Source organism: Rhyacophila brunnea, unplaced genomic scaffold (genome assembly GCF_057557595.1).
Source record: "Rhyacophila brunnea isolate RB1 unplaced genomic scaffold, BYU_Rbru_1.0 scaffold_8, whole genome shotgun sequence".
Lineage (NCBI taxonomy): Eukaryota > Metazoa > Arthropoda > Insecta > Trichoptera > Rhyacophilidae > Rhyacophila > Rhyacophila brunnea.
The window spans coordinates 2,793,360-2,819,186 of NW_028233350.1; the positions used below are offsets into that span (position 1 = coordinate 2,793,360).

At 33.5% G+C, this 25,827-nt stretch overlaps 1 protein-coding gene across 1 annotated transcript in view; it reads left to right on the forward strand.

The window, feature by feature from the left end:
* LOC147063829 (protein O-mannosyl-transferase Tmtc3-like) overlaps nt 1-25,827 on the forward strand; it is a 665,469-nt gene that overhangs the window by 217,999 nt on the left and 421,643 nt on the right. The window contains exon 3 of the mRNA XM_085958986.1: nt 21,359-21,440. Within this exon, the coding sequence (XP_085815112.1) occupies nt 21,359-21,440 (82 nt within the window). The remainder of the gene's footprint in view (nt 1-21,358; nt 21,441-25,827) is intronic.

The following is a 25,827-nucleotide window of genomic DNA, read 5'->3' on the forward strand; positions in this document are numbered from 1 at the left end:
TCTTTTTTCGTTGGAACTTAAACATATGCACGATTAAATAATTATTTACGTCTGCATATTTACATTCTCACCAACTATTAAATCATAATATAATCATTTAAATATAAATAATTTTTTTAAAGTACCTATAAGTACCTAACGTCTATTTAGTTTCGAATTCCGTGGCGTCCAGTTGTCCCGGTGCCAAATCGTCGTAGACCCGATTTAGAAGGGTTTGTAGTTTATATTGCATAGACATATTATGGCACCCATGACAAACAGAAACTTGTTTTATGGGATTTGATAGGGTACCCACAAATGATTATATTTGGCAACATCTTTGCCTCGATATAATTAAATAAAAAAACGTCCGCGATTGATACTAATGCAGTTCCACTGAGCTTTTTCGGGCGGCAGTCAATAACGCGAAGATCATCCTGATGCTGGTCAACCTCTGATAAGAAGTGACACAAACAAAACAGGAAATAGTTATTATTGCTAGGAAGTACATATTGCAGTAGACTATAAGCATTTGTAAGCAAATTTTCAAGGACGCCGCGTTCTATGTTAGAAAAAATCAAACAATCTCAATTCTATGCGCAGATGCAGATCATAATGATTTCATTTATTTTAATTTTAATATAACAAATAATATAGGCATACATAATACACTTACCTATAATATATTATTTTTAACACTACAACAGACCATGATGCCTAATGACAGTAGTGCAGTAGTGGATGCGACACGACCACCTGAACACACTGGCTTTGAGAAAATCAAATAAATATAATTATGGTTACCTCATCGGTGGCCGCGCGGCTTAAGCGTTGGACTATCACGCCGTGGGTCTCAGGTTCGAATCCTGAATCTGGCAAGTACACATATTGTTTTTAAATTTGTGTGTGAGTCAGGTTATGGACCTAATAGGTTGAGCAAGTAGCTGACATCCATTTCTCGTAAAAAACAAAATCTGTTAATACAAACCTCTCTAATCATCGGGCAGCGATCCCGGACCCTGGGACTGGATCACGAGGGCTGCTGAGAGAGGATAGCCTCGTATGCTTCAGTTTGCTAAGGCGATAACAACATGCATACTTGTTATTCCCTTAACGCAACGGTAGCTAGTTAGAAAGATCGGCATAGTATGCATTTGTCTATTCTTTCTCTGTTATATTTAAACTCAACATTGATGTTTCATTTTTTCATATTACTTACCTAATACAGATACTTGACATATTACCACACTATAATATGATTAATTTATGCAAATACCGTTATAAAATATATTTAGCAATTTTCATAATAGCATTGTACAAATAGATTTTATTTATAATTTCAGCCAACCATTAAATATTATATTTAATCAAATGCGAATTGCAAATGTGTTTTCAGTCAGATGATTGGTTTTAATTTCATGCAACGAATATGCTTCAAACATTAACAATGAAATGCGGAACATTTATAAAATTATAATAAAATTTCTAGCACACAAAATCCAATACAATTCATAGTATTTGTACATATTAATATCTAATTGTATTGGAATAAATGTTAATAGGCCATTAGGATTATGTAGATAATATGTATTATGAAATTGTATACATTAATCTATATAATACGTTAATACGGATCCTTAATCCGCATAATTAATTAAAATATTATCAATTATTCATAATTAAGATTTATTTTTTTATTAAATAATTGATAAACCATACCCATTGGGCAATTCTGTTACTACATAGATATATTAAAATTTGGTTTGATACAATATAACTTAGGAAATAATAATTAATAAATTATATAGAAAATTAGGTTAGGGCCAAGGCACACAGTACTGGAAATAGACGCAGATTGCGGTATTACAGCGCAGGTCTTCAATTGGACTCAAGCAATACGCGGCGTAAATGGAAACTTTGAAATTCTTGGTGGTATTGGATTGTGTCTCTGATAATTAAATTAGGAATCGGGTGCATCCGTTGTTTATTCTCCCAAGGTGTAGAACTAACCTGCCATTAGTAATGCCAATTGGGAGGGCAATTACTATGTTTAATCAAATCGCTTCGGATATTGATATATTCCTCTTAGGCTGCAGACACAATGCATTGTCGTTGATTTGCGTCGACGCAGGTATTATTTGATTCCAATTAAATCCGATTAGAATCACTAATTAGATAAAACAAATCCAGCTGGTGATTCTAATCGGATTCAATAAGACCCTGCGTCGACGCACGTCTATATTGCAATGCCGTGTGTCTGCAGCCCCACGTGAGGTTGAATTTAGGTGGACGTTGTTTTATAAGTTTTTAAGATAAGTTGCGAATAGGTACGAAGTTTTATAAGTCTATCAACCTACTCGCAGTTCACTCTGTGCTTCCATGTACTGTTATTTTTCTTATTTTACTATTATTGTATTATTTACTCACATTATCTTGTAATTAACATTTACATTATGTCATGTCGTAAACGCTTTGAATTTATAATTTGTCATGTTCATTATATGTAAAATAATTAAATCGGAATTTGAAGACTAGATTCCTCCAGTTCCAACCTCTAGTTTGAGAGACCAGACATAATTGGCATCAAGTTAAGACCTACAATGCCTTACCCTAAGTTGAAGCATTTTTATATCTCCGTTTTGTGAAAATCGATAGAATTAACTACTTACCTTTATTTATTAACTATTATTCATTTTCGATCATTTTCCAACATATTAAAATAACCACCCATTTGATATTACAAGAAATTTTTAAATAATGCTTTTGTTGGAATGACACAATCATTGAAGCTTTTGATATACAAAGGAAAATATAAATTAACCAATAATATTATTATAATGTATTCCCAACTCTCGGCGGCCAATAATTACTTTTTGTGCCCACGCCTTTGGTAGGTTTTTCCAATTTAATAATCTATGTAATTATAAAAAAACAACTGTCAAAATGAAGACATACTTATAACCTACCGTGGTTGCTTATATTATTCCGTATAGAAAATATCCTTCAAATTGACAGATGTGTAGATAGACGCGCCTGACTTGAGTTGGCAAATATGTAATTAGGTATATTATAATGTGTAGTTTGTTGGGTGAAATTGCTGCTAAACCCAATATGGCGCACTTGCTCGCGTGACGGCGTCGTTCTCCAGTACGGCCCGCTCCGCCCAAGCATTCCCATCCCTGTACCTATACCTAATAATATATTCAAATTTATTTTTGAAATAAATAGTATTAAAACAGATAAATAAACGTAGTATTCGAAAAACAGTATAAAGAGTAAATTTAATACAACAAGTACATATTATAGTAAAGTAGATACATACATGAAAGTTCGCTAAATGATATTATTGTTTAAAACCCTATTTAAAAATGTATAAAACATCTATACACATAGTCACGTAAGTGAAATATATCAACTTCCGAAGCGATTTGTTTTAACAGAGTTATTGCCCTCCCAATTGGCATCACTAATTACAGGTTAGTTCTGCACCTTGGTAGAACAAACATCTGATGTTTCCGATTTATAAGATAATTGTCAGGAATATACTACTAAGAATGGCAGAGTTATCATTTACATCGCGCTGAAGTCGGAAAAAGTTCGTGGCCGAATACATGAATAAAATTAATGTACGAAAAAATAAGTTCAATCGTCATTAAATTTGATTTCTTTTATTTTGTTAACTGTCAATTCATGGTGAAACTGCATTGTATTATTGTTTGATTTAAGGCTTTACTTCAGCTGGGACACGGTCTAAAACGATCATGACTACGCAACGCGCAGATTATGCAAATGACGCGTGCAGAACAAAACATAATTAGTCATAAAAAGTCAACATGCGTCCATTTAATGTTATGTTTATTGTTCTATTACTACTAATAATAATATATTAATTGACATTTTTTCTTTTTCAAGTAAATGGGTGACGTTTTTTAGTCATCTTTACACGATTTAAGAATTAATTCCCCCGTCGCCATCACGAAACAAATTGACGTGTTCACAGCTCGACTTTCGCTCTCCGATTGCCTACCAGTCCGGAATTTCGTCGCACCTATAGTTGAAAATTATTTGGCGTTTCACTGAAGTACCGTCTTAATAAAACGCGATTTTTTTGTAATACTTCATGGAATAAGTACTACAAAAAAAATGCGTTTTATTAAATCAAACAGTAATTATTTTTGATTATAAATAAAATAATACCATGAAATGTGGCGGGGAATATTGGAATCATTCCGCGGAGTATCTGAGTATGAAGAATGTACGATGTAAGCGGTGAGATACGATAAGTTTAGTAGTAAATGGGGTAAAACCGGTAGTTAATAATAATTACTAGGAGCGCACTTTCTGAACAACGTAGCGGGTAGCATTCGGTCATCGCACGCTATGAAACGTCTACGGACATAACATACAAATAGTTTGGAAATGCAGTCCGCAGTATGTGGTTATCATCGGTGACTGTAGCTGGTGGCTGATATCTGGTACGATCGCTAGTATTCTCTGTATTCCGTAACAGTTTGGAAATATGGAGACCGAAGACAAGACAAACGGATGGACGCTTTTAAGATATGGTGCTGGAGAAACATGTTCCATTACAGAATGTTTTTATCCTGATGTAGCTGTACATCCAAGATAGGCTCTTGACATGATGCATAAGACGCATACCTACTCATTTTTTTTACCATATTGTCCCATTGTCCGCAAGAGAACCAACAATATGGAATGTCTCACATTCGCAGGAAGGGTCTCATTTTGCTGGAATTACCAAGTGAAGGACGCCAATACCCCTGAGACTTGCGAGTGCTGAAAGTGAGATAACTCGTATGAAATTCTACGAAATGTAATTTATATTATAATTTTGCAAAATGGAATTCTACCGAGTAACTACCTAAATGCTAACGCTCCTTTCACATTATACGGTTTTTACCGTACGGCTAAAAATCGAACGGCGACATTAGTGGCGTGAAGAAGAGCATGGCCCTTTTCACATTACTCGGTGACGGTTAAAAACCGAAAAAGCGCCGTATAGCAGCCATTCATTATAACTGCATTGCACTGCGGCCGGACGGTCACCGATGACACAACACAACACAACACAACACTCAACCACAAACTGAGCTAGTGACAGAAAAAACCATAACCCGTGCATAAACATAAAAATAGTGAGAAAAGAGCCGTGAACTGGTTGCCGATTCGGATTTTGACCGTTCGACTTTTTCCGTACGGCCAAAACCGTATAATGTGAAAGGAGGGTAACTCAATTAATGTCTACGTAAATTTAATTTAATTTTGAAGCGCTACCGGTATATCTACACGATTCTTGGTCTACAATCCTCTCGTGTGGTGTTAAATATGAAATTTCTGAGGAAATTTACGTCGCGGTTCCACCCGCTCCATCAGAATTATAACACTAAAGGGTATCATGCTCATATACCTTTGTTGGGTATTACCCGACCTTTCCCACGGCCGCCACATGTCCTCAACTTTGGATTATTTGTTTAAACTTTTTGCACTAAAGAGACTTGCGCAGTAAATTTCGCCCATGTCATCCCCACAAACATTGCCGCATTTCATATTATAATCGAGGCTACGGGATAATTTGGGTATCTCAGTTTGATTAGCTTTACGTTCTTATTACATAATATCATACTAAAGTATACATAATAAAGAAGGGCCAAACACAGAAACAGAAAATACAGAGCTTTATTTATATATTTATTTACATACAAAAGCATATACACTACAATACAGCTTAGATAAAAAGACACCGAATACCAGTGGTGAATGGTGGAAGTGGGCTGTTAAGATTCGACTTAAATAATGCACATTAAAGTTTGTCAGTTATTTATATTCGGTTTTATTGAACTAAGACTACAATTTACAAACGGTGTTGGTTAGTTTTTTTAAAATCAATTAAACCCTGTCTAAAACAAACCATAATTTATGTTTGGTACATTTTGGACGATTTATTTGTTTTCGTTGGATTAAGAATACATATTACACATATTGTCGGTTAGTTTTTTTAAAATTCATTAAGCTCTGCCTAAAGAAAACCATAATAGATAATAAAAAATATTCTAACTATAAAATATTCAAAATTATGTATGGTTTATTGGCATAATTTTACATAGTTTATAGATAGACGATTGGTTTTAGACTATTATGGCTTGGTTTTCGCAGTGTTTAATTGAATTTAAAAAAACTTCTACCAATACTATCTGAAAATAAATTGTAGGCTTAGTTCAATGAAAACAAATACGTATGATTGACAAACTTTATTGTGGACTATTTATGTCAGATTTTAACAGCCTACCTCCACCATTCGCGACTGCCGAATACCTATAGTTATTTCCTTTACTTTTATTGATACTTTTGAATGGATGGGGCAGCGGATATGTGTTGGAATTTCTTGTCAAAGCGACGAGTGGTAAATCATAGTAAATAATTTATGTGCGGTGAGCTCTCGTCCAGCGTATTTATTTTACGAATTTAGAATACCTAAACAATAATACACTATCAGTTTAATCAATAACGGACATCAACTAATCAAATGTTCGATTGGATTTTAACCGATCGGAATTCTGAACATTGACTTGTTTCTAGGACGGTTGGTAACCCTACGGCCTACACTCACCATTCGCCTTGTCATGTAAATTCTGTTGTATTGCTCGGCTTTATAGAACTATTTTATTTTTTTGTATTTGTGTAAACCAATACCGTTTAATCGGAAACACGCTTCGATAAAAATGTATCCTTTGTTAAATTTATCTATTCTTTCTTAGTGTCGAGGTGTCATTTTAAATTTAGATCAGGTCTCTCTAACAGTGTGCCATAAATCCAATCCCGAGTGCTCGCTTTATTTTGATACGTTTAACACGCAATCTATGTTCCACATGATGTGCTTTTTTCTAATGGCCGCCATAAAGATAGTTGGTGTGAAATTGAACGGTGATTTTGGCAAATGCACCGTCGCGTGGATTTACGACACTTGAGTCGCGGAGCGGTTTTATCGCGTTATTTTGATGAGATTTGCATTTATGACACTATTAATATGAACTCGCTGGCTTTACGATTCACATCTGTATGATTTTGGTTTAAGACAATAATTGTCAGAGATTTAGAATATGAAAGCTAGCGATAAAGACACACGTGTAGGTGTGTCGTGAAATTTAAATACTTGCCTATTGTAATTTGAATACTAGCACAATTAATTGTAAGACTATGAAATCAGCGATTTTACTAATTGAGTAATTAAATCATCACCATCTTTCGTCGCGCGTGAAACTAAATGTTTCCTTATATCGTTAAACTTTATATTCACCGTCAAATTGTCGATGGAAATGCTAAAATTATGTTTTTTTTAATATACTTTTTAATAGTTTAGTCGCATGGTAAAATTACTATATCACTCAGCAAACCGAATTAACTGAAAACCTTTTAATTAATACGCCGTTGTTTGGGCATAACCTTATAACTGATTTTTTGGTAATTTTATATTAAGAGTAAACATTTGGTCACTATAGAATATAGATCTTCCATTTAGTAGTATCCCGATATCTATATTTCATTTGAAATGCTCAAAAGGCTATGGTAATAATATAATGATATGTGAACAAACACAGTGGTTAGTTTGGTCAAAACATGACCAAAGACCTTATCATAGTTTGATAAGTGATAATTTTCTTAATTACTAATTATTGTCATATTCTTCTTCAGTTATTTATTTTTAAATGTTTTCTCAATGCTAGATAATAAATCTTAAATGACTCGATATTCATATGGGCTATTCAAACCTTAAAACTGCCTTCCTGTAAATTCAACAATTTGCAATTAACAGGTTATGCCCAAACAACACCGTATTACACTAAATCCAAAAATGTAAAAGTACATTAAGTATCTACCTATTGTGTTTTTTTATTCATATTTTAATTCAAAATCTTACTGTGATTACTCGCCAAGCAATATAATATAAATAAAAAAATTATTGAACCATCTTAATAATTACACAGTTCTTATGCAGTTTTCAACTCTTTGAGTTTATGTACCTATTCATATTTAGACGTGTTGCAAATCGTATGTGCAACACACCTTCGTGTGTTGAGATTTGGCAACATTGAAACATTTGTATGTAATTATTGATAGAACTACATGTATGGATTTTAGTACAGTATAATACGCATTATAATCATGCATATTATGAATCTTATGCATATATACGAAGATACTTTACGTATTTATTTATAATATACAGTAGCTATAACTTGTCTGATATTTAAATAGCCCATGCATACACTCCATCTATGCATGTCATTTTTATGTATTTTTTATTCATTCCGAAATTGCCAACGGTATCGCGCGAGAGTAATATAAATAATTTAAGTGCTCTGGCAATACTTGCCATATTTATTCGCCAACTTCATATCGTTAGAGGGACAGAAATTTTGCGCCACCTTCCCAGCTTACGTAACTCTTCCGGCACCAGTCTATCGATAATTATTTTATTTATAATATTCTGATTCTTAACCATTTAAAAAGAGACGTAGGTACTTATTTAAAATTTGATTTTCCCCCCTAGAGTTTTACTGGGGTCTTACTCTTATATTTTCTCGACATTCTTAAGGGCGGACGTGCTCAGCGTGGGTATTAATGGAGCTTTTTTTCTATTTTCAAAGCATGATCCTGGACATACCTTAAACCTAACCGATTTTTTTTTAAAACGGTACATGTTCAAACACGCACGTTAACATCATTTTAACATGATCTTACACCCTACTTCAATTATAGTTTGTCAATTTATGACTACGGCCGTATGTTGTAGCTTAACCAGTAAGGAATGCCAAAAGAAATGGCGTATTTCAAAAAAACACTACCTTATTCTTAGGTCAATAATTATTATAAAGCAATCATTATTCGTAGGATGTTTATCACACTTGAATGGTCAAATACATAGCTTATAATGATTATCTTTAGAATTATCTTCAAATGTGTTAATCTTGCCCATTTTTTGAATAATAAAATGCCTAATTCTTGTCAAATTTGGGATCACAGAGATTATGAATATAATTTTTTATCGTAAATATTTCACTATAATAATGTCGATATAAATTATACTGATGGTTTTATAAATGCATTTCAAAATTAATAAATGTAAAAAATCTTAACACCACTGCACAGTTATGTACTGAAATACGACTATATTCTAAAACATTAGAGCGAGAGGTTTAAAAGAATACTATTTTATGTAATAAAAATACTTTATGCAGTCATCAAATGTTTAAAATAAATATAAAGGATACTAAGGCTTCAAAATTATGTAAATAGATTATCTACAACATTTAAGGAATGTCCAGGATCATGCTTTGAAAATAGCATAAAAGCTCCATTTTGACCTACGCTGAGCATGTCCCCCCTTAAGTAATCACTCTTCTCAATATTACCTGTCTGCGTGCCCCAATATTAAGGATTGCAATACCGAATGCAAATAATAATACCGGTATTTCAGTATCTCCTATTGAATACAGCCATTTGTGAAATATATCGAAAAAAACAGAAGTTTAAAATATTATTATTTTATAGCAAAAATATTCCAAAATTCCACATCAGACTATTTCGGTGTTGAACACTATACGATACTGATCTCAGTATTTATACTTTTTCTTTCGTATTTCTTTCGATTGAAAAAATATTCAAATTAATAAATAATTGAAGAATGCAAATCTCAATACAATTGCTAAAAAAGTACGCTTTATAATATCGTACAGTTTTATTAGTTTTCCACAAGATCCCCAGTAATTTTCTTCATAAGGTATTTTATGCTTGGAGGACACATAAGGACAGTCTTATTTATTTTACTTTTGACAGTTAGTATAAAATTTCATATGAAAATATTATTAAGTTAGTGTTTGTGGCTGAAAGTGTTGGACAATCTTAATACAACTTTATGGCCGAAGTCTTTCTGAAACCTGGGTCTGCAGCAAAAACAGCTCCGGCGAAAATTGTACGTTACAGATAGGTACAATATATCTAGCTTTTTCCTTACACTTACAATTTTGGGGCCACCCTTGGAGTATAATAAAATGGCCGAATTTTAATAAAAAAAACAATAAAAGAATACGACAGAAGAAAGCGGTCAAAAAAAAATCACTTTTAGAAAGCTCGTTATAAATAATTATTCTTCAAAGTTTTTCTGTGAGATTAAAAATAGGTTCATTAATTACGACTTTTATGACATTTTCTTGTTGGTTGGATGTATGTAGATTTAATCTATGAATCGAAATTTTCAATTTTAAGATTGTAGCGATATATTATGGGGGTAACAAGAAAATGTAGAAAACCTGTAATTAATGGTAGTACATGTGTAATTTTTTCCCGTAATCTACATCTCATATATAATATATAACATACTCGTATGAGTAATCATTAACTACCCTGGCTTTGTTTAAAAAAATGATTATGACAAATTGTTTTTTAAGATGTTATATGAAAATTAAATTAAACCTCGTTAAAATTTAATAAAAAATACTGTTAAAATATTTTCATTGCTCGCAAACAGTGTTCCCCACAATTTTTACACCTGTGGACCGGTAAATGAGAGAATTTTATAAATTTTATATTATAACCGATATACACAACAGTCAAGACACAACAAAATTACATGAATATTCTTTTTAAATTTAAATAATCACAAACTAATTATTAATAATAATACTGCGAAATCTGCTGCTGCATGTTTGCTAGAATAGTTACAAAGCTTTAATTGAGTGACTTCAGTGTTATTTCTGAGAGACGAAGTACTGCATTGACATCCTTTTGGTTTCAGTGTTTCGTTTCGTACTAACATAACCGAAAAAGTCTACTTACATAAATATGTAGAGTTTACTACTACTTATATAAATACTTATAATAGAATAGTACAAAACTTAAATCCATTAGAATTTATATTCAAATTCCATCAAGTACCTACCTTCGGTCGACAGTATATTATAATATAGGTAGAGTATACGCGATAACTTTGCACTTTTTACTACACTGATACGCTTCTTTGTCTGATTATCTCGTATAAAATTTAGATCAATCATGATATTCACTTGTATTACTATGTTATGTGGTAATAAATAAATAAATAATTAATAATCTATTATGTAAAAAAATATGTTTAGAATATATTATTACATAGGTAATCCTTGAGCCGGAGTACAAAGTTGTGAAGTGGCAACTATACCTAGTCGAAAATTTTGAAGATAATTTAATGGCTTTGTAACTAAAAAGGATTATATTTTATTTCTGGATACCAAAGTGACATCAAATGACAACTAGATTAGTTTTCCTAATCATCAACTGTCAATTGCGCATCGATTGAAGTCTTCCATGTAGGGTTTATTATTATAATTATTACTATTATAAAATGAAGGACAATTATTTGTGGACCAGCCGAAAGTTTCTGTGGATTAGCGGTTGGCAAACACTGGTCCAAAGTATTAACAATATTATCAGAATGAATGGTCCATGATGTAGGGCTTATGCGGTACCTAATTCTAGTATTAAAATACTATCGAATAAAATACTTAAGTACTTAGTGAAAGTTGAGTTTAAATTCTATTTGATTTAAGCTTTGTCGTCTTCATTTTTTTTCCGTAACGTGGCATTCAAACATTTACATTAACGATTCAAATGGAAAAGTTCAAAATCACTTATAATCTAAAAAAAATATTGTGGTTAGGTAACTATTAATATTCAAAATTACATTTATAAAAAAATGAATTTAAGTGAACAATAATGAATCATAAAACATAAACAATAAATGAAAATTAAAATATACCGAACACGACTCACGATTAGGGAATCCAATCCCGAGCCAAAATTCTGATCCCGGGATTTCGGGATTACAATTTGACAATCCCGGGATCGCATTTTTTCCATTGTTCAACATTGATAAAATCGGTCAAAAATACATCTAGTATAATTTATACTATTTAAGACATTGTTAATATTGTATACGTTCAATCTTGGAAATACATAAGTATAATGGAGTAAATAATATTGTAATATAAATAATATTGTAATATGAAATAATAATGTGAATTTAATATGAGATTGCTGTTTCTGATAGTAAAGACTTAATGAATGGGTTAGCGAGATTTAAATAGTAAAGCAAATCATGGTGTACTTATGGCCTTTCCGCTTCATAAATCTAATTAGTCGGCCAAATATAAAACTGCCGTAAAGCGTATGAGATCATGGTGGCATTACTTTGTTAATAGTGCGAAGTATTTTTTTCCCAATCTTTCTCATTTTTATTAATTTATGTGAAAAAATAAAATGAATCGGCAACTTACACATGGGTATAAATCAAACTTCATTCAAACTCAGTTTATTTGTAATTGTTATTAAAAGTATTTGTTCTGTTATATTTTCGTTTTTATTTTATTTTCCATAAAAATTGATAAAAAAAATCAATCCCGAAAGTTTCAGGATTATGTTTATCAATCCCGGGATTTACAGGTATCGAAAATAGCTCGGGATCCCCGGATTAGAATCCCCAGTCACGATGATACGATGAATTTCGACACATTATTAAAATTTTCATTTACACGATCCACTGATGGGTGGAAGACTTTTTCTTTTTGATTATAACTCATTGCGCTATCGCACTTCCACCAAACGCAACCAATTCGTCAATCCATCTACTTTAAAACCTACCACGTGGACTATCCTCGTTGATACCTCTCAATAATATGTCAATATTATTTATTATAATAATTTCATAAATATACTATTAAATTTTCTTATATCTACCAACTATTAACTCGATAGAGTCGGCCGATCATTTTGCAAAAAAAAAAATGGATAATGTTTGATTATAGTATACATATTGAGAGATTAAATATGGTTAGATTTTGTGGAATCCTACTATAGTAACATAACAGAGTACTATAAGATAGGGGAAGGGTGTACAAAATGGCATAGTGTTTAGTTTTTTGGGAAAAAGAATATCAAAACATGTAATTCATTATAAAAATGGAACGTGAGTGTAAAGTATAAAATAACACTATTGTTTAATATGTTGTCATATTTTTCAAAATACTACATAAGTGATAGTAAAAAAAGAAATAAAATTGTAAAGCTGAAAACCATATTTTTACCCCACCGGGTGTACAAAATGGCATAACACATAAATATTTGTAAAAATTAGAAAAAAGTATAATTTTCAATAAAAATGACATGTTTTACGAAGAACAAACTTCGCAAAATATATTTCTGCTTTTTTTATCTAAACCAGCACTACATGAGCCCATTTTCCACATTTTATGCATCTTAGCCAAGTTTCTCCAGGTTTAGATCTTGTGTACATCTCAGTGTCCGTCCACAATAAGTAGGATCTACTCATTCGGTGAAGCTTTTACATATTTTTGAAAATGCTCCAGCCATTTGACAAATACTGGCCCGGTCATCTATATCCTGTACAATGACACACTATGCCGTTTTACCTTACCGTAGTTTATGCCGTTTTACCCTAATCATCGGTTTTTGGAAATTCATTTCAAAATGCAGTTTCTAATTCAGTAATAATTGTAATAAATTTACATTGAACATACTAATAATAGCTACAAAAGTTTCTTTTTATGTGTATATTTAATAATATAAAATACGTGTAATATTACCTTTTGACGACAAGCTGCAAAAATATTCATATGGTTCAAAAATCTTTTCACTGCGTGACCTTCTTGTACAGCTTTTTTGAATGGACTAGATATAGCTGAGTATTTAAATGACGTAGTCATGAATTGTTTCTGAGCAAGTTGCATCATGTTCAACCGCACCATTTCTGCAGTGACGCAAAAGTTCATTTTTCCCCACAATGCCATTTTGTACACCTTTCCCTAAAGAAATTTTGAAATGAAAATATACCTTTGTCTTTCGTTTGCAGTTCACGGCGATAAATTTTTTCCTTGACCAAACAATCGAAATCATATTATAACAGCTTTACCGACGGACACTTAGAGTTATATTACGCATATACCTACAGAAGATCTTTTACCTTTTCAAAACACCTTTTTGTCACCCGCAACGTTTTCTACTTATGTTTTCCGTATGTCATATATAAAAATTCCCTCCCAGGTACGCTCGCCGTCCTTACGTTTCCCATCAGACCGTATCTCCAGAGCGGACTTAAATAGATTAGTTCCGTGGGAAGAAAAACGTCAAACGCAGAACGCCGTAACTCCAGACTTATGGCCGTCGACGTAGCACCCGGGGTATGGAAAGTATCGGAGTGGCTGTTCTAGGAAACTACACGTCGGAATAAACACTTACGGGAATAACGTATAACCACCTTCTCTAGACGTTATATAGTTAAACAGGAGTGTCACGGCAGCCTTACAGATAGGAAAATCTCCCACGCACATTTTATATTGCCGTACTTACAAAATCGATCTTATGGTAAAGGTACATTCATCGTGATTTGACACTTTATTTACACTATACGTAGTGACACCCCCTCGAGTTTGCATACAGAAATGTCCACTTTACCTACTACTCATACTCGCGTCGGCGTCATCATATTCATTGTCATCAGCCTGGTCGATTCACTACTGGATGAAAGCCTCCACTACCTCCATCAACTCTTCTCAGTTCTTAGTTCTTTGCTGCCATGAACATCCACCGAACTTTATGAGTTCGTCTATACAGCGGGTTTTAGGGCGGTCCTGCGGACGTTTAGTACCCCTTTGGTAACACTGTATGACTTTATTTGTCCAGCGGTTGTCCACTCGCCAAGCATGTCGGCTATAAAGTATATATGGCGGTTATCTTCAATTATTGGTAATGCAATTAGAGATTCTATTCGGATGTATTTGGAATCAAGTAAGACTTATTTAAAAAAATATGTTGCGGTACTCCTTAACGACAACACAAACAATGACCCCTCCAAAACATCCTGCCCCGTATCACACTCTTAATCGAACGTATCACGAGGCCCTACGTTTGGGTGTGAACCATCAGCAGTTTTTATGCCAGGACTTGACAATTCGCGGTAAGTATAATTTGAAGCGGAGAATGCATCTCAATATGTAATTGTCGTAGGTACTCTATCTTGCTCTAAAACAGTTATCACGGCCTTGAACGGCCGTGTTAAAAAAAAAACATCACGCCTAACAGTTCACATCCCGGGATAATTAACTTTCTGAATAGAATACTGCATATTTATAAGATTTTTTATTGATTTTGGAGTTAAGTGATATGTTAGAATGACCCTGTAGGAACCTATTATTATAAGACATCATAGTAGGTATACATCTACTAGGAATGACAGTTGGTATTAGCAAACCTCTTGTTGTTATCCAGACGAATAAGGGGAAGATCATAAGAGCAGGGGAGAAATGATTATTAAGAAATGGGATGGTATACTATGGACATCGATAATGTAATAATAGTTCCCGTAGAATTGATTTATTGAAACGATACAGTAGAAATAAATAAGAAATACACAAACTTTTGGTTCACGACTTGGCGAGTTGAGAAAAGTGTTTTTTTTTTTTTAATAACTATAATGTCGAGCACTGTATGTGATGTGGAAAATTCCCATAAAGTCGGAAAGTATCATATGTGCCTATCAGAAACGAGAACCATCTTCTCATCACATCCAAGGTAGATGTGATGTAGCACTGGACTCGGTCATACTTTAACCAACAGATCTATTCCACCTACGTAACGCAATAACACCTGGATCCGAGTCAACCCAACTGTGTTAACATGCAAGTTATTGGTAGACAGATTGCTGTGTTGGCATTATATTATAATACCTGCATAATATTTTAATTTGCTTTTTCGAGGTATAATTTTTTGGCGAAAACTGCTTATCAGGCGACTATTTGGGCTCTACGTTTGTCTTTACTTAGTTTGTCAATTTATGGCTACGGCCGTATGTTGTAGCTTAACCACTAGGGAATGACAAAAGAAATGGCGTATTTCAAAAAAACACTACCTTATTCTTAGGTCAATAATTATTATAAAGCAATCATTATTCATAAGATGTTTATCACACTTGAATGGTCAAAGACATAACTTATAATAAATATCTTTAGAATCATCTTTAAATGTGTTAATCTTGCCGATTTTTTGAATAATAAAATGTCTAATTCTTGACAAATTTGGGATCACAGAGATTATCAATATAATTTTTTATCGTGAATATTTTACAAAAATTATCTCGTAATAAATTATACTAATAGTTTCATAAAAGCGTTTAAAAATTAATAAACGTAAAAAATCTTAACACCACTGCACAGTTATGTACCGAAATATGACTATATTCTAAAACATTAGAGCGAGAGGTTTAAAAGAATACTATTTTATGTAACAAAAATACTTTATGCAGTCATCAAATGTTTAAAATAACTATGAAGGATAATAAGGCTTCAAAATTATATAAATAGATTATCTACAACGTTTAAGGAGTGTCCAGGATCATGGTCTGAAAATACAATAACAACTCAATTTTGACCTTCGACGAGCATGTCCCCCCTTAAGTAACTAAGACGATGACGTCAAAAATAATATCCCTAATAACCACAGTGATTATTCCAGACCTATGGGCGAAAGCGGAAGCTTTTACTAAGAAGCTTTTTGGCTAGTTTTGAATACTTTCAAAAACTATAATGCCCAAAAGAGTGCCGCTAGGTGAGAGATACGCTATGAGTCATACTTTAATGTACTTGCAGTTTTAAAAATTCATCAGTATTTTACATAAAATCATTTACTGAATATAAAAATTATTATAATTACTATTTTAAAATATATATTGGTGGCGCTTTTAGCAGTGGACTGTATTTTAAAGGTGATGTTGGTTGGTGTATTACGGATCTAGGGGGGGGGGGTTACACAAGATGCCAGACACTGACCTTTATATTGAGAGGGCTGGAGCGCGCTGGGGCCGGTTCGGTGTTCACGCACTCACGCACTGGTAAACTGATGGATGAGTCTTGATGGATATGATGGATACTTTTTGTATGAGTCAAAGTGTAGCTAGCGACGGCAAAGCTATAACAAGATTGCAACATGTCTGCTTTCTGCATATCACTTGAGCTCACTCTTGAAGCAGTCTGTTTAATTGAATTAATCAATAAACTGTGGTTCAGCGGTAACAGGCCCTACACGCACCAGTTATTTTGGGCTAACTGAACGTTATTCAATCACGGTCGATTGATGACCCGTAATTACTCGTCGTCTGGTCTTGTGACAATAAATAAGGACGGCCACCATATTTACAAAAAAATCGTCAGTCGAGAGATTGAACACTGCGGATCCATTGATGACCATCTTATCCACTGAGCCATAGAGGGAACTATAACTTGTGGCACGTGTTAATATCCTACTCCCAATGCTCCACAGAAAACCTATTTGAACCACATTATTAAATACAGCTCATTTGATTCAATTTATCTCTAAACGCTAAGGATTTATCTAGACTTATGTTGGTAGTGCATTTTTATAGGACGTACCTACACCAAATCGTGAGTAGGTATGTATGGTCGGTACATTATTTCCACTCGATATTGTTTTCTAGACAATAGCCCGCATCTTTATATGCCATTACCAGTCGGATCATTTATATCTTTCCTCTTTTCCCCCGTATATTCGGCTGCGGCTGCCGAAATGTCTTATTAACCCTTTATATGGTAAAAAAGAGACACAGAGAAGAATGATTGCGGAAAGGGGTTTGCTAAAAGGCTCCGAAATGATAGCAGACGAAAAATACTTATCAAGGGAATACGGAATTCCCCGTTTTTTTATTGCGACACAGTTTTTACATTGCGAAAATCGTGGAAAATTACATCATAAGTGCGCACCTACGAACATAAAAGAAAATTTCGCGATTGCTTGCTAAAATAAGATTTTTTTTTTCTATCGAACCAATAGATTATGATTTTTCTTCGACGAATTTTCATCTCTGTATCTAAGACTTATAGACAGAGTCGACATAAAGTACATGTAAGTATATTTAAAAAAAAATGCCTTAAGTATACCAGTTTGATTTCTTCTGAAATATATTCCTGTTATCATCCAAAATCTATCCGTCTTTAACCTTGTATTCTTTGATCGGCGCCACATTAGTAACGATTCTGTGAAATCATCATCGTTTTTTTTTCTTATTGTCATAGTTACAATGATGAAGTGGCATAATTCATATGAGTTATATATTATACTAATACCACGCCATTCAATAGATTAGGTATTTGCCGTATGATATGAAGTTTAATGTTGTTTTGATCGCCCATTATTAATTGAATTATATAATATCTTTTAATATTAATTAACTGAATAAGACGTCGATAATTATTTTTTCGATCTTTTCTTTATCTTCCGCAGCTTAATCGATTATTGCTAATAATTTTTATTAAAAACACTAAATTATTTGCTACTATACTATGTATAGTAGATATTACTATGTAGGTATATATTACGAATTAAAATAATCTACATACGTAAAAGTTAGATAAGGCAATTTTAACTTTATTTACATTTTCAGCAACAAGCCACATCAAATAGTTTATGGCATGCAATAGTCTAATCAATTTGTGCATCATCTCAAGTGACTTAATAATAAAACATGAAATCTGGTTCAATTATTTATTTTTAATGAAAAAATGGTAATATTTTAATTATGACAGCTACGGAATGGGCCGCCGAGACTTTGTCGCGAGACTTTGTTTACAGCCTGGCATAAAGGTAACCGTGATAATAAACTTTACCCTTAAATCCAAAGTATCTATTCCGGGGTTCTCATCATCCCTGTCATGCGGGTAACGGTGTAAGAAACTATGTGTATATTATAATCTGCTATAAAAACTACGAGCAACTTAATACGGAAAGACCACACAAGACACCAGTGAATAAGAAGGCATACTAGCAGTAGCGAAGGGTGGATGTAGGCTATGGAGACTCCACATAAATAGAGCACACTAAACTTTGTCAGACGTACTTATTTGTTTATATTGCATTAAAAATACAAATAGCAGATTGAATTGGTTAGATTTTAAAATGAAATTAAACCCTGCCTAGATCAAACCATAATAGCAGAGGTAGGCTGTGGCGATCTGACAAAAATAATACAGACTTTGTCAGTCATCCGTTTTTGTTTTCATTGATCTAAGAATACAAATTGCAGATGATTTTAAAAATTTGATTAAGTACTGTCTAAACTAAATCATAATAGATAATATACTCGTATATAATATATTATGATTTAGACAGGGTTTAATCGAATTTTAGAAATCTGCAATTTATATTCTCAGTTCAATGAAAACGAATAAGTATGCCTGACAAAGTTTAGTGTGTACTATGTATGTCGAATCTCCACAACCTACCTCCACCCTTCGCCACTGCATACTAGTATATGTATGTGATGTGATTGAAGTCATCACGCTGATAAAATGGTAACGGACCGTACATGTCGTTCGACTAGTGAACAATCTCGGATGAATGCATTCATTTAGTGTTACCCAAACGGCATTAAAATCTGTTACACCCGCCACTGGTCTTTTTTTTCTGACACTGCCAGTTGAAATGTATCCATTCAGCTTTCCACTGTGCACACAAAACGACATCTTGAATTATTATCATAAGGATAAGATCAGTTATTTATCGTGCCCCCATCCGCTTCGTTTATATATTGTACCATACCCATTTAACTTTCCACCCAATGCACTTAAATATAAAATGCTTCCCGATTCTGTGAAAACATTCGAGCATCAGCAGTTCAAAGGATCTGATCCCCCACCCGTCCACTTTTTGACGTAATGATAAATTTCCCCACCACGCCACTTCGATCCATCAACGCTTTTTGGCGAAAATCCCCTTTCAGGGAGTGCAGCTTTTTGGTCGCCGGATTGGTCCGTCAAAGTAAAAAAAACTCTCCACTTGTATGCATGCCAATAAAACGGTATGCAACGTATTCATTTCTCTATTTTTTGACTGTATCAGTTTTATTTCACCTTTAAAAAAATATGATACCCCTAAAATCATATACCTACCTATTATCTATGTCGTGCTTTAAAATCACGAGTATTTATTTCACTATATTCTTCGTACAATAAGAAATATAATACATACTTATTATACAGATTGTTCTACAACTTCTTTATAAAAGAATCCTCGCTGTTTTCTGTCCTCCCAACTGTATTTTTATTTAATGTTGTGGCAACGCAGGTCTTACTTGATTCTAGATATTATATTATATTGAAATCAGTACATCTAATTGCAATAGTCTTGATTAGAATCATATACATTTGGAATCAAGTAACACCTGCGATACAGTATATCTTGGCCCTTAGTCGACAACTTTTGGAAGTTTAGATTATTTATTTATTTAGTTAGAAAAGAGTATTATAGCCTTACAGCGATTGGCCAATGCGCCATAACACATAATAAAAACAAATTATAAAAATGACTTTAACAACCAATATAACAAGACAATAATATGTGCTTATGTAGATATTAAAGTAAAATATGATAAATACAATTATAAATTTAACCTATTTAACACGTCCACAAACATGATATAGTTAATAAAATATAAATCAAGCTTTATGGTGCCATCAAATAAATTAATCGCACGATACACAGCATCATGAGTAACATCTATCGACGAAAAAGATACTAAAATACTAAATAAATAAATAAACTTGCAGTCGATAATACGCATCACTCCAAAAATACTCACTTAGTTAACATTCAAACAATAAACATGAATCCAAAGCAGTTTTGTGTGTAATTACTTAATAATATTATCCACATAATGTAGTAGTAAAAACAACCAAAAAATTGGAAACCACAAATTGTTTACCCCTTCAATAAATAAACAGCTATTTTATTATCAGTTATTTGCCAAAATCTCGATAGAGATAGAGGAGCGAGTTTTATTTGCAGCGTAAACAGTCGGTTCAAAAGTATGTTACAATACTTATGATACTGTTTCGAGGTCCGAGGTCCGAGCTCGGTGGATTAGAATGCTGTGCGGAGCGACTGATACGAAGCTTAATGATCGGACTGAGATCAAGATTGATACTAATCGGTATTTAGACTGACTAACTCTTCAACCATGACCTGCTAATTATACGCATGAATATTCGGTAAATTGCCAGTCATTGTTGATAATGTTTGCAATTTAGAAATCTGCTGGCCTCTGCATTATTGCACTTCGAATGTTTCGATCCCCGTAGATGCGACGATTGTGCTATAGTTTAAATGACTTGCTAATTCTTGCACTGTCGAAATAATGCTGACAAGGCCCGAATTCATTAACTGCTACAGTACTGTTATATTATATTGTGGAGTATAAAATTGTTTCCAGTCAGCACTGACATTTACTTTATTTTTTTTATTTCAGGATGTGTGCTATGTTCCTGGGCGAGGCGGCTAGCTTTGTCGCCGCCATGCTGTTCGCGGTCCACCCTGTACACACCGAAGCGGTAAGTTCGGCTCTATTTTCTATTCTATTGACACATGCTGAATGCTGGTATTAAATCACTCCTGTGAGCCGATAAAGTTATAATAAATAAGATATAGTATTTAATCGACGATTAGGAATGTCATCATCAAATAAAATATAAAGTATTATAGACTTAGTAAAATATAAAGGGGGATTAAGATCACAGAGGCCTATCTACAATAACACAGTGCTTCGAGTCGGTCCTACCCTCAGTTGGACCAGTCGGTCATTATGACTTGGTATCTACTAGGGAAAATTTCTCAGCTTTTAAAAAGTTTTATTTTATACATTTTATGGCAAGCGAGAATGTCTTTTCTCATCGAGAATTGACTGTAATACATTAAGTATATCGAAGTAGGAATCACGCACACTCTAGTGCAAACCAACCAAGGTCTTGGGCGCTCCTGCGGGTCTATTCTATACAAAAAGCTTCTTTCGTCCACTAAAACCGCTAACTAGGGTATGTTTGTATCAAATTATTAACACGTATTGTAACAATTATAATTAGCCGGTATTAATTGTTGCAATAAATGATATATTTTAACGGCATGCCCCCTGCCTGTGCTAAAATTTAGAGCATGAGCGATAGAGAGAGAGCGAGAGAGAGACAGTTTCGACTGATTAACTGATTACAATACAATTACAATTATAATATTTCAATATAAAATGTATGTAACAAATACTAACACATTATCACGTTAGCGGTCGATAGTCGCCTTTTGTATAGAATAGACTCGCTGGGACACTTTCGGCACAAATTTGAAAAGCGCCTAAACGTTGTTCCTTACGCCACGGTATACGCCTGCATAACGTTTGTGGAGACGTGGTGGAAAAAGCAGGTTTTGAGATAAACGCAAATAAAGATTTTGCTACTTTGAAATTCATTAAATAAAGCACATTTTACTGAACTACATCTTGCAAACAGATATATATACGACATAGAACTTTTTGTCACCAAGAAATATGATTAGGTACGGTACTATCGAAACTGGGGCTAACTCAATACATGCATTTTTGTAGTTAGGCCCCTGTTATCCTAAAAAAACACCGTTAATTACATGCCTTATTCATATAAAAATTCTTTTAAACAAGTAAGACGAAGTGTGTTTCAAACCTTCACATATGATTTGAGTGCATTTAACACATTTATAGTTTAATACGTACATCTTTGACAGTCAGTAGGTACTTAAGGCGATACTTCAGCTGGGGCACGGTCTAAAATGATCGTGACTACGCGACGCGAAGATTGTGCAAACGACGCGTGCAGAACAAAATATAATTTGTCATAAAAATTTAACATGCCTCCATTTAATGGTATGTTTATTGTTCTATTAGTAATAATAATAATATATTCATTGACATGTTTTCTTTTTCAAGTAAATGGGTAACGTTTTTTAGTCATCTTTACACGATTTAAGAATTAATTCCCCCGACGCTATCACAAAAAAAAATTGACGTGTTCACAGCTCGACTTTCGCTCTTCGATTGGCAGCGAGTCCGAAATTTCGTCGCACCTATAGTTGAAAATTATTTGCCGTTTAACTGAAGTATGTTCTTAATGAAAAGGATTAAGGAACTTGTAAATTGTATTCTTTAAAACTGCATTATTTAAAGTATTTTGGAGCAAAAAATATTTATTTTATTATCATGTATTGTATTCAATAATTATTTGTCAGTATAAAATAAATGCAAGGCGATGGCCGAGTTATAACGTATCCGCTTGGTTAGTCAATGATTACGGGTTCAAATACCGGATCAGGCAAAATTCACATAATGTTTTTCAATATGTATTTGAATCCAAAGTATGGACTTAATATGTTGAGCAAATGGGTAGTAACCATTTCTCGTACAAAAAATGTTACGAAACCTCCTCGTACAGCAGCCAAGATCTATATTGGAGGCAATTTTAAAAATGCAAGGCTGTCCATTTTCTGATGTTTATTAAATATTTTTTTATTTTAATTAATATAAAATTAATTAAATGGGTAGATACTCTAATAATATCATATTTAAGTTAATAGTTTATAATATGTATTTGTCCAGTAGAATCTTGGGTAGGTACTAAGTACTTTATATTTTATATAATTTGTGAAAAGTTATTTGGCATACCAGTATGTTTCTTCTCAACTTTGAACAAAATAGTCATCCATTCTTCGCATTGTACAGATATGAAACAATGCCACTAAAACTATGACCGAATATCACCAAAATAATGGCAAACAATAGGGACAATGGTTAACTAACAATAATGATTTTCTTTTGTTTTTTTTTGCAAAAATTTATCCCTTAACAATCTTCGTATAATTACCAACGTTTGTGAAATTTTACCTTATCATAAATGGTTTATTTTACAGTTGTTTTTCTTTTTAACCCTACAACACCCCATGAGACCTAATTACAGTACCTAGTTTATTAACTATAGACGGAAGCATGCACGATGAAATTGCTCGCAGAACAAAGCTGGGGTGGAGCGCTTTCGGACGTCTGAATAGTATTTTCAAGAATGACCTACCATTAAGTCTTAAGCGTAGGGTGTTCAACCAATGTGTGCTGCCCGTGCTCACGTATGGCTGCGAGACGTGGACCCTCAACACTAGAGATGTCCAAAGGCTAAGAGTCGCACAGCGAGGCATAGAGATGTTGGGCATCACGCGAAAGGACCGTAAGAGAAACGAATGGGTTAGAAAGCAGACAGTAGTACGCGATGTGATAGACGTTGCTAAACAGCTGAAATGGAGATGGGCGGGGCACATTGCTCGCCGAAAGGACGGCCACAGGGTCGCCCTAAAAGCCGCTGGATTGACGAACTGATAAAGTTCGGCGGAAATACGTGGCAGCGAACGACACACGACCGAAAGAGTTGGTAGAAGCTTGAGGAGGCCTTCATCCAGCATTGGATTGACCCCGGCTGATGATGATGAGTAACAATGAAACACTCCTAGATATTCGTACCCAGGCGTAGAGAAAAATCATGGAATATCGTTACCTCAATGGAAATCTATAACCTCTGAATTAGAAGACTTGCGTGGGAGCCCGGCGTGACAGTCAGTGTTGCTAACTGTCGGTAACAAAAATATGCCAGATGGGGAACGAAAATAAGCTATTTATTAGGAAAAAATGCAAAATTTTGAGAAAACTTCAATAAGAACCTGTTGTTGCTGATCGAAAAAAGTGCATAAATTGAAAAAATGGGTATACCTACATGTAAAAATCACACCACATTTTCCCAGAAACTCATTTAAAATTGTCAAAAAATAATTAATTATTCTAACAACCTACGATAATTAGTAATAATTAGGTAATACCAGATAGTGGAATCCCCGATAATCGTGAATCCGATGTCACACGCCTAAGCACACATTAAATTATATAATATCTGATACAAATATATCATTATAATGCCAATAATGATCATAAATTGTTTGATTGTATTTTTTATTTCTTAATTAGGTACCGACCAACCTTCAATATCTGAAGAAATTAACTAAAAAATCTGGCTTATTTTGAGCACATTTAAAGCTGTTGAAGACATCAAAAAGTGCTAATAAAAATGCTATATGTACCTAAGCTAGATGCATTTTTACAAGCTACGCTGGCAACGCTGGTGACAGCTCTACCAGCTAAGTGAGATAAACACACGTCACAAATTTCTGTAAATAATAATAAAAAAATCTCCTGCATCGCTATTTTATTTCAGGTGTATAATATTTTAAAATATGTGACTGTGCGATGCAATTTAATGTAATATTATGATTGATATTGAGATACTTAAATGATAACTCACCTGTAGAATTTTAACTCAATAATTCAAGTGGATTTATTTGAAAATTCAAAAAAATTCCAAAAACACACGGAATACCATTTGGGAAACACTGCTTTAGAGCATTACACTGCCCTTAACTTTATCGATAGATAGAGGTGCCCGCTTCAAGATATGGGTGCTGGTGTTATCAGTGGCGAAGAGTGACTTTTGGAAAGAGGTAAGCTGTGGAGATCAGAGAAAAAGAGCACACTTGTCAGGTAACTGACGGTAAATAAGAAGATAATACTTACGATATTACTACTGATGAATATGTGCACACTAATGACAACGACACACTGGTCATAGGTTTCACCGCTGAATTTGTCAAATTATTTAAATCACTTATGGCAGTAGAATTCCACGCATACTTTTCTTTACCAAACAAGACGCATCGCCAACGAAAAAGTTTGTTTAATGTATAACTGCCAGTTAAAAACAAATATTTATCATATAAATTGTTGTGAAAATGTCTAATATAAGTTTTTTTGCTGTATTCAAATCTAAATGAACCCTTGGAAGGTCAAGCTTTGATAATTTTTAATTTTTGAAGAAACGTCAATCTCGG